The 14,385-nt window shown below is 48.6% G+C and overlaps 1 protein-coding gene across 1 annotated transcript in view; it reads left to right on the top strand.

Annotated features, from left to right (window-relative positions):
- Window positions 1-14,385, top strand: part of prkn (parkin RBR E3 ubiquitin protein ligase) — a 99,485-nt gene that overhangs the window by 23,953 nt on the left and 61,147 nt on the right. The window contains exons 4-7 of the mRNA XM_021608414.3: window positions 3,808-3,926; window positions 8,344-8,427; window positions 8,559-8,674; window positions 12,387-12,523. Of these exons, the coding sequence (XP_021464089.2) occupies window positions 3,808-3,926; window positions 8,344-8,427; window positions 8,559-8,674; window positions 12,387-12,523 (456 nt within the window). The remainder of the gene's footprint in view (window positions 1-3,807; window positions 3,927-8,343; window positions 8,428-8,558; window positions 8,675-12,386; window positions 12,524-14,385) is intronic.

Genomic DNA, 14,385 nt, shown 5'->3' with positions numbered 1-14,385 from the left:
CTCCTTCTGTCTATCCTCCAACACTCGCCTCCGTCTGCCTACCCTCCAACACTCGCCTCCTTCTGCCTACCCTCCCAACACTTGCCTCCGTCTGCCTACCCTCCAACACTCGCCTCTTTCTGCCTACCCTCCAACACTCGCCTCCGTCTGCCTACCCTCCAACACTCGCCTCCGTCTGCCTACCCTCCCAACACTCGCCTCCTTCTGCCTACCCTCCAACACTCGCCTCCTTCTGCCTACCCTCCGTCTGCCTACCCTCCAACACTCGCCTCTTTCTGCCTACCCTCCCAACACTCACCTCCTTCTGTCAAGCCTCCTTCTGCAAACCCTCCCAACACTGACCTCCTTCTGTCTACCGTCCGTCTGCCTACACTCCAACACTCGCCTCCGTCTGCCTACCCTCCCAACACTCATCTCCTTCTGCCTACCCTCCAACACTCGCCTCCTTCTGCATACCCTCCGTCTGCCTACCCTCCAACACTCGCCTCCTTCTGCATACCCTCCCAACACTCATCTCCTTCTGCCTACTCTCCAACACTCGCCTCCTTCTGCCTACCCTCCAACACTCGCCTCCTTCTGCCTACCCTCCAACACTCGCCTCCGTCTGCCTACCCTCCAACACTCGCCTCTTTCTGTTTACCCTCCGTCTGCCTACCCTCCGTCTGCCTACCCTCCAACACTCGCCTCCTTCTGTCTACCCTCCAACACTCGCCTCCTTCTGCCTACCCTCCAACACTCGCCTCCTTCTGCCTACCCTCCAACACTCGCCTCTTTCTGTTTACCCTCCGTCTGCCTACCCTCCGTCTGCCTACCCTCCAACACTCGCCTCCTTCTGTCTACCCTCCAACACTCGCCTCCTTCTGCCTACCCTCCAACACTCGCCTCCTTCTGCCTACCCTCCAACACTCGCCTCCTTCTGTCTACCCTCCATCTGCCTACCCTCCAACACTCACCTCCCATGCCTACCCTCCAACACTCACCTACTTCTGTCTACCCTCCAACACTCGCCTCCGTCTGCCTACCCTCCAACACTCGCCTCCGTCTGCCTACCCTCCAACACTCACCTCCGTCTGCCTACCCTCCAACACTCGCCTCCGTCTGCCTACCCTCCAACACTCGCCTCCGTCTGCCTACCCTCCCAACACTCGCCTCCGTCTGCCTACCCTCCAACACTCGCCTCCGTCTGCCTACCCTCCAACACTCGCCTCCTTCTGCCTACCCTCCAACACTCGCCTCCTTCTGCCTACCCTCCAACACTCGCCTCCTTCTGTCTACCCTCCATCTGCCTACCCTCCAACACTCACCTCCCATGCCTTCCCTCCAACACTCGCCTCCGTCTGCCTACCCTCCAACACTCGCCTCCGTCTGCCTACCCTCCAACACTCGCCTCCGTCTGCCTACCCTCCAACACTCGCCTCCGTCTGCCTACCCTCCAACACTCGCCTCCGTCTGCCTACCCTCCCAACACTCGCCTCCGTCTGCCTACCCTCCAACACTCGCCTCCGTCTGCCTACCCTCCAACACTCGCCTCCGTCTGCCTACCCTCCAACACTCGCCTCCGTCTGCCTACCCTCCAACACTCGCCTCCGTCTGCCTACCCTCCAACACTCGCCTCCGTCTGCCTACCCTCCAACACTCGCCTCCGTCTGCCTACCCTCCAACACTCGCCTCCGTCTGCCTACCCTCCAACACTCGCCTCCGTCTGCCTACCCTCCCAACACTTGCCTCCGTCTGCCTACACTCCAACACTCGCCTCCGTCTGCCTACCCTCCAACACTCGCCTCCGTCTGCCTACCCTCCAACACTCGCCTCCGTCTGCCTACCCTCCAACACTCGCCTCCGTCTGCCTACCCTCCAACACTCGCCTCCGTCTGCCTACCCTCCAACACTCGCCTCCGTCTGCCTACCCTCCCAACACTTGCCTCCGTCTGCCTACACTCCAACACTCGCCTCCGTCTGCCTACCCTCCCAACACTCACCTCCTTCTGTCTACCCTCCTTCTGCAAACCCTCCCAACACTGACCTCCTTCTGTCTACCGTCCGTCTGCCTACCCTCTGTCTGCCTACCCTCCGTCTGCCTACCCTCCAACACTCGCCTCTTTCTGTCTACCCTCCAACACTCGCCTCCTTCTGCCTACCCTCTAACACTCACCTCCTTCTGCCTACCCTCCAACACTCGCCTCCTTCTGTCTACCCTCCATCTGCCTACCCTCCAACACTCACCTCCCATGCCTACCCTCCAACACTCACCTCCTTCTATCTACCCTCCAACACTCGCCTCCGTATGCCTACCCTCCAACACTCCTCTCCATCTGCCTGCCCTCCAACACTCGCTTCCTTCTGTCTACCCTCCAACACTCGCCTCTGTCTGCCTACCCTCCGTCTGCCTACCCTCCAACACTCGTCTCTGTATGCCTACCCTCCAACACTCCTCTCCATCTGCCTACCCTCCAACACTCGCCTCCGTCTGCCTACCCTCCAACACTCGCCTCCGTCTGCCTACCCTCCAACACTCGCCTCCTTCTGCCTACCCTCCGTCTGCCTACCCTCCAACACTCGCCTCTTTCTGCCTACCCTCCCAACACTCACCTCCTTCTGTCTACCCTCCTTCTGCAAACCCTCCCAACACTGACCTCCTTCTGTCTACCGTCCGTTTGCCTACCCTCCAACACTCGCCTCCGTATGCCTACCCTCCAACACTCGCCTCCTTCTGCCTACCCTCCAACACTCGCCTCCTTCTGCCTACCCTCCAACACTCGCCTCCGTCTGCCTACCCTCCAACACTCGCCTCCTTCTGTCTACCCCCCAACACTCGCCTCCTTCTGCCTACCCTCCGTCTGCCTACCCTCCAACACTCACCTCTTTCTGTCTACCCCCCCGTCTGCCTACCCTCCAACACTCGCCTCCTTCTGCCTAGCCTCCAACACTCGCCTCCGTCTGCCTACCCTCCGTCTGCCTACCCTCCAACACTCACCTCTTTCTGTCTACCCCCCGTCTGCCTACCCTCCAACACTCGCCTCCTTCTGCCTACCCTCCAACACTCGCCTCCTTCTGCCTACCCTCCAACACTCGCCTCCTTCTGCCTACCCTCCAACACTCGCCTCCTTCTGTCTCTCAACCCAACCCACCGTAACGTCTCCTTTATCTGCCCCCTCTGATTAGCAGGCTCTCCCTCCATCCTCCTGTAAAGTCATTACCATAATGGAGACCTCTCTCCCAGGAAACATAAATTAGACATGCGAAGGCTTAAAGCCACTCCGCCCCATTTTTATTGGGAATCGTGTCAAGGTAGCGCGGCCCACTCCAGCGCCCCCATGCTTTTAGCTCTAATGAGAATGCTGTTTCTTCCTGGTCCCTCTCGCTGTGTGTGTGTGTGTGTGTGTATGAATGGATGCCTGTATGGTGTGGTGACTTTAAATGAGGCATGCAGGACACGTCCTCCTCTCTTTAATAAATCATCTGCCACGAAGACGTCTGGTTGCTTCTCTCCGCTAATTGGATCAGTGTGTCTGTGTTCTGGGCTGCAGCCAGACAGACTACAGACTGGAGATGTCCCTTGTCCTTGTGTCATCGTCCTCGCATAATGCGAAAGTCTTAGTGTCCATCTATTCAAACTAAAGAGGACCATGAAATACAATGGATGTTTTTCTACTGCACAATATAGGGCATAGTACACTTACAACTCATATGTTCTACCATCAAATGTCCTAAGTCACCATTTATTGAGTCCACTGGCTTCATTTCAGCCTTGCTACAATCTGCTACTGTTTCTCCGCTGACAGAATGTGTGGTTGTGTTCCCATACAGAGCCCAGACCTCACAGCAGCTTCTATGTGTACTGCAAGAGTGTGTGCCGGGCCATCCAGCCGGGGAAGCTACGCGTGCGCTGCCGAGCCTGCAAGCAGGGAACCCTCACCTTGAGCCGGGTATGTCAAGCAAGAATGGAAGACTACAAAACTGTAGCCAAGAGCCACTGCCACGGAGCAACTCTCACTGACAGAAGCACTGCGTTTAAGATGCGCTGTTTCTCAGAGTACAACAAAGTCACATTTTGTTCGACGCCGTGAATCCTTTCTGTTGCTCAACTGAGTAAAATGTGTATTTATCTACGCACAATGGCTTCGAGCTTAGACCGGTAGATCCACAGTGAACAATAATCCCACATTACCCTCCATCTATCCTTTGTTATTGCATAACACTGTTATTGTTATTTTCTCAAACGGAGGAAATCTGTCACATCTCCACATTGACAGTAGACTCTTCCTCTGCCTGTCTGTTCAGCCTGCGGCCATATTTACCTCAGGTCCTTATGGGACTTCTCTCTCTCTCTGTGTGTGTGTGTGTGTGTGTGTGTGTGTGTGTGTGTGTGTGTGTGTGTGTGTGTGTGTGTGTGCGTGCGTGCGTGTGCACGTGCGCGTGTATGTGAGTGAATGGGCAGGACTCCCACAAATAAGGATCCTGCCATTCTTTAGACTACGACTGAGTGACATCTGTTTGTCCACTGTTACTATGGCAACAATGTCCACTCCCCGTGCCAGTTTCCTGCCAGGGCTGGTGATTACCTACAGTACCTCAAGCTTGGATAGGACCCCAGTCAGTCCCTTCAAATCGCCTTTCCCTTCTCATACCCAGACGACCAAGAGTATCCGGAGTTACACTCTGTCCCCTCTGACCACTGTCCTCTCCATACCTGACCACAGCCCAGCTGAAACTGCCACTCACACTGCTATCTCTCACAACCACAGCCTCACAGACTCCATTGCACCCAACCCTCCCTGACCCCATACATCTAGGAGAAACTGATTGCTCCTGAGACCGACTTGTCAGTCACATAGGTGTGTGTGTATAGCCGGGGGGCCTCTCAGTCACCTAGGTGAGAGTGTAGGAGACAGGAAATGAGGCTCACAGTAGGTCCCTGTTCCTGAGCCTGGTATCAGAGTAGGTGTTAATTAGCATGCTGCTCTCAGTGTGTGGGCCCGATGCTTTTAGAAAAAGGCTGTGTGTGTGTGTGTGTGTGTGTGTGTGTGTGTGTGTGTGTGTGTGTGTGTGTGTGTGTGTGTGTGTGTGTGTGTGTGTGTGTTGTTTTTGTGCTTGTTCAGTGTGCTCTATTGACACAGGGACTGTAATAGATCAACTGAGGTGAGCACAGGTGTCCTCAACTGGCCAATCAGTTTAGCCAATCGAGTGGGGTCCCTCTTCTGCCCACCGATCGCATACCTCGGTCAATGCTGTGAGATCAGCATAGCTGGCGCAGAGATAAACCCTGTAAGTTAGACAATAATCAAATTAAAACTTTGCGAAACGGAGACGTTGAATCCGCTTCCCCGCCGAAAGTAGAGGGAGAGGAATACGGGTGGGTTTCTAAATGATTCATTAATCATTTATATTCAAGGGTGTTTGTGTGTGTGTGTGGTGCGTAGACGCATCAGGGGTCTGTGTGACCTTTCCTGGCTGTCTCTGAGCAGGTGTGTGCGTGTGTGTGTAATCTCATGCCCCACCACCAAGGCACACAGGGTCCCCTCCCTCTCTACCCCTGCTTCCTCCCACCCAACAGGGAGTAATGATTTTCTTAACCTTTTCAGAGGCTTATTAAGGCTGCTGTCAGAATGTTTAAATGCTTATGCTAATGAGTGGCGTGCAGGCAGAACAGAGGAGGATGGGTGGGGAGGTGGGGGGAATCCTCCCAAAACAATAAGGATGCACCAAGCAATCAATGTCTGAACCAGCGTGTGCTCTGTTGAGGAGGGTTGGACCGGCAGCTCGTCCTCATGAGGCTGGAGAGGCTGAACACAACAGGGGTTTCTGACTTTTACTCTGCAGTGCTGAGGGCCTGGCAGCTGCTAAGGCCCACACGAGGGGGGTGTGGCGCCTGGACCATGGGAGGAGCCCATTTTCCACAACCCACAGATCCCTTTAAGGTCTGTTCGTTCAGTCACCCTGCAGGGACGTTTAATGGCAGCAGGATAGCTGACCTACGGCTGCCAGGGGGTTGAGGGTGGAACCCCCCCCCCCCCCCACCCAAGAGTATGCACTGCAGGTGGGCATAGGCGTTCAAAATATATATTTTTATTCGGATTTGGGAGGAAAAAAATGCTCTACTCTTTTGACCAATCAGAACAGCAGACAGAGCGCAGTTGTTTCCAGTTGTTTTTGGCTAACCGTTGCCTAGGCTAACAGTGAAAGAGAAGTCTGGTCAGGGGACCTCCATTGGATGGTAATACATGGAGCCCTGGCCACCAATAGCTGGTTGGCTCGGGTTGACCCCGGAGTCAGGGCGGGGTGTCCGTTTTGTGCAATAACAGTTTTTTCCTTCTGTGCCAGGATAATGCAACTACTGTCTCTGTTGGACTGTCTGTGTGTGAGGTTGGGGGTGGTCTTCTCTGTGGGGATGTTTGTGATGTGGCTCAGGTATTCAAGCAGTGAAAGGGTCAAATGTGTTTTGTTTAACTTTTTGTTTTTGTTTGGCCAAGCCAAGTTGGCCATAGGCTGGATTTGAGTTTTATAAAATGATTAACAGTGTGGAGATGTTTCAGGAGGTTTGGGGCTTAGTGTGTCTTTAAGGCTAGAGAGGAGGGGTTGTATACAGTGGGGCAAAAAAGTATTTAGTCAGCCACCAATTGTGCAAGTTCTCCTGCTTAAAAAGATGAGAGAGGCCTGTAATTTTCATCATAGGTACACTTCAACTATGACAGACAAAATGAGGGGGAAAAAATCCAGAAAATCACATTGTAGGATTTTTAATGAATTTATTTGCAAATTATGGTGGAAAATAAGTATTTGGTCACCTACAAACAAGCAAGATTTCTGGCTCTCACAGACCAGTAACTTCTTCTTTAAGAGGCTCCTCTGTCCTCCACTCGTTACCTCTATTAATGGCACCTGTTTGAACTTGTTATCAGTATAAAAGACACCTGTCCACAACCTCAAACAGTCACACTCCAAACTCCACTATGGCCAAGACCAAAGAGCTGTCAAAGGACACCAGAAACAAAATTGTAGACCTGCACCAGGCTGGGAAGACTGAATCTGCAATAGGTAAGCAGCTTGGTTTGAAGAAATCAACTGTGGGAGCAATTATTAGGAAATGGAAGACATACAAGACCACTGATAATCTCCCTTGATCTGGGGCTCCACGCAAGATCTCACCCCGTGGGGTCAAAATGATCACAAGAACGGTGAGCAAAAATCCCAGAACCACACGGGGGGACCTAGTGAATGACCTGCAGAGAGCTGGGACCAAAGTAACAAAGCCTACCATCAGTAACACACTACGCCGCCAGGAACTCAAATCTTGCAGTGCCAGACGTGTTCCCCTGCTTAAGCCAGTACATGTCCAGGCCCGTCTGAAGTTTGCTAGAGAGCATTTGGATGATCCAGAAGAAGATTGGGAGAATGTCATATGGTCAGATGAAACCAAAATATATAACTTTTTTGGTAAAAACTCAACTCGTCGTGTTTGGAGGACAAAGAATGCTGAGTTGCATCCAAAGAACACCATACCTACTGTGAAGCATGGGGGTGGAAACATCATGCTTTGGGGCTGTTTTTCTGCAAAGGGACCAGGTCGACTGATCCGTGTAAAGGAAAGAATGAATGGGGCCATGTATCGTGAGATTTTGAGTGAAAACCTCCTTCCATCAGCAAGGGCATTGAAGATGAAACGTGGCTGGGTCTTTCAGCATGACAATGATCCCCAACACACCGCCGGGCAACGAAGGAGTGGCTTCGTAAGAAGCATTTCAAGGTCCTGGAGTGGCCTAGCCAGTCTCCAGATCTCCACCCCATAGAAAATCTTTGGAGGGAGTTGAAAGATCCGTGTTGCCCAGCAACAGCCCCAAAACATCACTGCTCTAGAGGAGATCTGCATGGAGGAATGGGCCAAAATACCAGCAACAGTGTGTGAAAACCTTGTGAAGACTTACAGAAAACGTTTGACCTCTGTCATTGCCAACAAAGGGTATATAACAAAGTATTGAGATAAACTTTTGTTATTGACCAAATACTTATTTTCCACCATAATTTGCAAATAAAATTCATTAAAAATCCTACAATGTGATTTTCTGGAATTCTTTTCTCATTTTGTCTGTCATAGTTGAAGTGTACCTACGATGAAAATTACAGGCCTCTCTCATCTTTTTAAGTGGGAGATCTTGCACAATTGGTGGCTGACTAAATACTTTTTTGCCCCACTGTAGTTGTAATGTGGTGCTGTATTGTACTGTGTTGTATACTGTGTAATGGGTTTGTGTGTGGAGGTTGTGGTGGCATGCAATACATTTTTGTGTGTGGTGGATGGGGCGGGGTAAAGGGTGTTTTTAGTGTAAAAAGTCTCTCTCCTCCCAGGGCCCGTCATGTTGGGACGATGTCCTCCTCCCAGAGCGTATCCATGGCGTCTGTCAATCAGAGGGTTGCCTTGGCAGAGTAGCGGTGAGACCAGTGAACTATTCACAACCGCCTCAAAACCCCCTCACTGCCACCACAACGGAATTACAATCTCATAACATGACCACACCTCCACCAAACAACATGTACCTCGGTCTCTTATCTGCCTTCCATAGGAGTTTTACCTGAAGTGTGCTGCCCACCCAACCTCTGATGATGACACGTCTGTGGCCCTGGACCTCGTCATGCCCAATGTGCGGGATGTCCCATGCATTGCCTGCACAGATATCATGTAAGTACGTGTACAATATTGTCTGTGCAGCCTCTATATCGGCCTAATATAAACAGCATGTTTAACATGAAAGCAATAGACCGACTTAGGCTTACACACACACACACACACACACACACACACACTTGCAGGCAGGTAGACAGACGCACCCCCCTGGCCCTGTCTCTCCCTCCTGCAGTCTCTCCCTCCTACAATCAGTGGCTCCAGGCAAACAAAGCTGTGATTCTGTCAGTGTGGCATATAACAGATGAAGGTCAGCCTCCCCATCCCTGTGATGACGGCGGCCATACTGTCACTGCCTCACCCACAGAGGACAAAAGAAGGGAGGGCCAGTCCGTCACCTGCTGCCCGCATCCGATACAATGGAGCCCAATCACAGACGCCCTCTTCTCAAATCAAGGACTCGCCACTACGAGCGTGATTGAAGTGGGGCCGTACAATTACCCTCCTGAGTGAAGCTTTGTTTTTCCCGGCGTTCCTCTCGCCTTGCTGCCGCCACTTAGCACAATCAGCTCTTTGGTTTGTTTAAAAGGGCAAACGGATGAGGAAACCACAGTCACCGGTTTACTACTGTGAGACTAATACAGGGGGCGTTTCTCAATATGCATACTACCATGCTCCTCACTCTCACGCTCTGAGTTCATTCCCCGAGGACGTTCTCTTGCAAACGTTCTTGGGTGGACGAGCGTGTGGAGAATGCATGCAATTGTACATTTGAGACGCACTGCGCACTCTCCTGCTACTGCATTACCTTTGACTAATACAGATGACACGAGATAACTACGTTAAAGCAAACGCAACTTCATAATTATCAGCCAGCTATATGTGAATCGTGTTAATCTAGATAGCCAGCTAGTTTAACATGTAAAAAATGACCTACAACTAATGTAATGAAAGGTAGCTGGCCAATGTTGGCTACGGATTCTTCGTAGGTAGGTAGTTAACCATTTTTTTGTCAGTTAGCCTGCGGTCTATGGATATTCTAGGCAGTTAAACATGCCAAAATGAACACTGTATGTATTTATTAACGAATTAAGATAAAGTATTGTAATCAGTCAACTTTTCATTCTCGAAGTCCGAGTTCATTTTCTATCTTTGCAGCTCAAAACCAGCCACCATTTTTTTTTCTGGAAATATTACATTGTTACGTGGTTGCATCATATTACGTCAACAATCCTGGGAATATTTCAGTTGACGCTTGCGTTGATGCGTGCTTTGAAATGTGTATGAACAAAGTATGCTTCTGAGAACTACCCTCTGTGCTCTGTTTTTCATACTGTCAGAAGTAACAAGATGTGCTTTGCCTGAGTGAGTGAGTGAGTGGGTGGTTGCTAGGCTTCTTGAGTACAATAATATGTACATTAGGTGTTGTATGCAAGCAAGTTCAACCTAGGAGAGGCAAAGGTCTGAACCTCTCTGGCTGAGGTTGGACTGGCTTAGTTTATTTAATTTGTTTAGGCGTTACTCAACCAGGTCAGTTAATTGGGTAATTTATGTAATTTGCAATTGAATGGCATGAAGCAATACATAAAGTCAAGTGGAGATGTTGGGGAGAGACGTCGTCTGTGAGAAGAGGGCAAGAATGAGGGACAAGGAGAACAGGTGAGGAACAGAAGAGGGATGTAGAGAGAGAAAGACCACACTCACCTGCGTGGATGTTAGTGTGTCAGTGGTGAACAGTTTCACTCGCTCTCGCTCAGTATCCCTGGCCCCTCTGTCTTTGTAGCAGCCATGATATATCAGAGCTCCTCTGAGACCTCCGGTCTCGCACTGCTGCTTTCCCCCTGCCTCCCGCACTAAATGCATCCCCTCTGTGGCCTGTGATAGAACAAAACACTTACCAGCGCGGGAAACGCATGTTTACATTGCCAAAACAAGTGAAATAGATAATGAACAAAAGTGAAGTAAACAATCAAAAATGAACAGTAAACATTTCAAAGGGATAAAGGCATGGCAAATGTCATTATGGCTATATAGTGTTGTAATGTGTTGTAATGATGTACGAAAGGGAAAATAAGTTTAATATATACATACAGTTGAAGTCGGAAGTTTACATACACTTACGTTGCAGTCATTAAAACTCGTTTTTCAACCACTCCACAAATTTCTTGTTAACAAATTATAGTTTTGGCAAGTCGGTTAGGACATCTACTTTGTGCATGCCACAAGTAATTTTTCCAACAATTGTTTACAGACAGATTATTTCACTTATAATTCACTGTATCAATTCCAGTGGGTCAGAAGTTTACATACACTAAGTTGACTGTGCCTTTAAACAGCTTGGAAAATTCCAGAAAATGATGTCATGGCTGTAGAAGCTTCTGATAGGCTAATTGACATAATTTCAGTCAATTGGAGGTGTACCTGTGGATGTATTACAAGGCCTACCTTCAAACTCAGTGCCTCTTTGCTTGACATCACGAGAAATCTAAAGAAATCAGCCAAGACCCCAGAAAAAAATTGTAGACCTCTACAAGTCTGGTTCATCCATGGGAGCAATTTCCTAACGCCTGAAGGTACCGCGTTCATCTGTACAAACAATAGTATGCAAGTATAAACACCATGGGACTACGCAGCCACCATACCGCTCAGGAAGGAGACGTGTTCTGTCTCCTAGAGAAGAACATACTTTGGTGCGAAAAGTGCAAATCAATTCCAGAACAACAGCAAAGGACCTTGTGAAGACGCTGGAGGAAACAGGTACGAAGGTATCTATATCCACAGTAAAACGAGTCCTATATCAACATAAACTGAAAGGCCACTCAGCAAGGAAGAGGCCACTGCTCAAATACCGCCATAAAAAATCCAGACTATGGTTTGCAACTGCACATGGGGACAAAGATCATACTTTTTTGAGAAATGTCCTCCTGAACCAAAAATAGAACTGTTTGGCCATAATGACCATCGTTATGTTTGGAGGAAAAAGGGGGAGGCTTGCAAGCCGAAGAACATCACCCCAACCGTGAAGCACGGGGGTGGTAGCATCATGTTGTGGGGGTGCTTTGCTGCAGGAGGGACTGTTGCACTTTACAAGTGTATTGAAGTAACATCTCAAGACATCAGTCAGGAAGTTAAAGCTTGGTCATAAATGGTTCTTCCAAATAGACAATGACCCCAAGCATACTTCCAAAGTTGTGGCAAATTGGACAACAAAGTCAAGGTATTGGAGTGGTCATCACAAAGTCCTTACCTCAATCTCATAGAAAATGTGTGGGCAAAACTGAAAAGGTGTGTGCGAACAAGGAGGCCTACAAACCTGACTCAGTTACACCGGCTCTGTCAGGATGAATGGGCCAAAATGCACCCAATTTATTGTGGGAAGCTTGTGGAAGGCTACACGAAATGTTTGACCCAAGTTAAACATTTTTAAAGACAATGCTAGCAAATACTAATTGAGTGTATATAAACTTCTGACCCACTGGGAATGTGATGGAAGAAATAAAAGCTGAAAGAAATAATTCTCTCTACTATTATTCTGACATTTCACATTCTTAAAATGAAGTGGTGATCCTAACTGACCCAAGACAGGGAATTTTTACTAGGATTAAATGTCAAGAATTGTGAAAAATGGAGTTTAAATGTATTTGGCTAAGGTGCATGTAAACTTCCGACTTCAACTGTGTGTGAATGTATTTATATATATCTCTACGTCTGTTTCAAGTCAATAATTCTTCATTGGTATGAAATGTCTCTGTGTCGGTCCACTCTGTAGGAGTCCAGTGTTGGTGTCCCAGTGTCCAGACCGCCATGTCATTTGTCTAGACTGCTTCCACATGTACTGTGTGACCCGCCTCAACGAGCGACAATTCATCCACCACCCAGATGTCGGCTACTCACTTCCATGTGCAGGTAAACTTGTGTGAATGTAAGTCAGTTGCACTATTGAATTCTGGCAAGAGACTGTATGAGTTGTGGTAAGATTGTGAGTTGTGGTCGGACTGTGTTGTGTGTGTGTGTGTGTGTGTGTGTGTGTGTGCGCGCGGGTGCTAGTTGTGGTAAGACTGTGTGAGCGGCCTGTCAGTGATGGATTGTGGCTGCTCCCAGGCTGCAGCGAGGGGTAGATGGAATCAGAGCTCTGTTGTCACAGGCACACACACACTGCCCCAGGAGGACACAGGCCACTGTGTAATGGGGCTCTGGGGAAGGCCACTGACCCTCCACCACTGATAGAGGGAGCTATCTCTTTCTCGCTCTCTCTGTTTGTCTTTGTTCTTTGTATTTCTATATTGTTTATTGATTCACCATAGTGAAGTCTTAGGCTCAGGTTTTCTGGGTCTCTGTTTTTCGTTGATTAGGTTTCTCAATTTCTTTTGGTTTTTGCAATCTTCATCAAAGCATTTGTCATTGTTGTTCATTTTCTTAGGTTGTCAGCTTGACATTTTTAGATTTGATAGGGAAGCTGAGAGGTCAAATATTCTGTTTAGGTTTTCTACTGCCAAGTTTACACCTTCACTATTACAGTTAAACCTTTTGTCCAGGAAATTGTCCAGAAGGGATTGAATGTGTTGTTGCCTAATTGCTTTTTGGTAGGTTTCCACACTATTTTCCTTCCATCCATAGCATTTCTTAATATTATTGTTCCTTTGGCTTTGATGCCTCGTGATTGAGCATTGCTCTGTTCAAGTAGAGTGTGATTTTGCTGTGATCTGATAGGGGTCTCAGTGGACTGACTGTGAACGCTCTAAGAGACTGGGTTGAGGTCAGTAGTCTACAGTACTACTACCAAGAGATGAGCTACAGGTGTACCTACCATAGGAGTCCCCTCGAAGCCTACCATTGACTATGTACTGTACATACCCAGCGTATGACAGAGCTGCAGGAGTTGTGAGCTGTTTTTGTTGATTATGTTGTAGTAGTTATGTCTAGGGGGCATATGAGTTTAAGGAATGCTGTCACCTCCAGGTAGGTGTTTTGTCCCCCTGTGTGCTGAGGGTGTCGGGGTCTTGTCCAGTTCTGGCATTTAGGTCACCACAGACTAGTACATGTCCCTGAGCCTGGAAATTGTTGATTTCCCCTTTTAGGACGGAAAAGCTGTCATCGTTAAAGTATGGGGATTCTATTGGAACGATATACAGTTGAAGTCGGAAGTTTACGTACACCGTAGCCAAATACATTTAAACTCAGTTTCACAATTCCTGACATTTAACCCTAGTAAAAACACCCTGTCTTAGGTCAGTTAGGATCACCACTTTTTTTTTTTAAGAATGTGAAATGTCCGAATAATAGTTGAGAGTGATTTATTTAAGCTTTTATTTCTTTCATCACATTCCCAGTGGGTCAGAAGTTTACATACAGTCAATTAGTATTTGGTAGCATTGCCTTTAAATTGTTTAACTTGGGTCAAACGTTTTGGGTAGCCTCCCACAAGCTTCCCACAATAAGTTGGGTGAATTTTGGCCCATTCCTCCTGACAGGGCTGGTGTATCTGAGGCAGGTTGGTAAGGCCTCCTTGCTCGCACACACTTTTTCAGTTCTGCCCACAAATATGTTCTGTAGGATTGAGGTCAGGGCTTTGTGATGGTCACTCCAATACCTTGACTTTGTTGTCCTTAAGCCATTTTGCCACAACTTTGGAAGTATGCTTGGGGTCATTTGCCATTTGGAAGACCCATTTGCGACCAAGCTTTAACTTATTGATGTCTTGAGATGTTGCTTCAATATATTCACATAATTTTCCTCCCTCATGACACCATCTATTTTGTAAAGTGCAC

This window comes from Oncorhynchus mykiss, chromosome 1 (genome assembly GCF_057628025.1).
Source record: "Oncorhynchus mykiss isolate SJ-2025 chromosome 1, ASM5762802v1, whole genome shotgun sequence".
NCBI lineage: Eukaryota > Metazoa > Chordata > Actinopteri > Salmoniformes > Salmonidae > Oncorhynchus > Oncorhynchus mykiss.
This window is presented reverse-complemented; position numbering and strand designations above follow the sequence as displayed.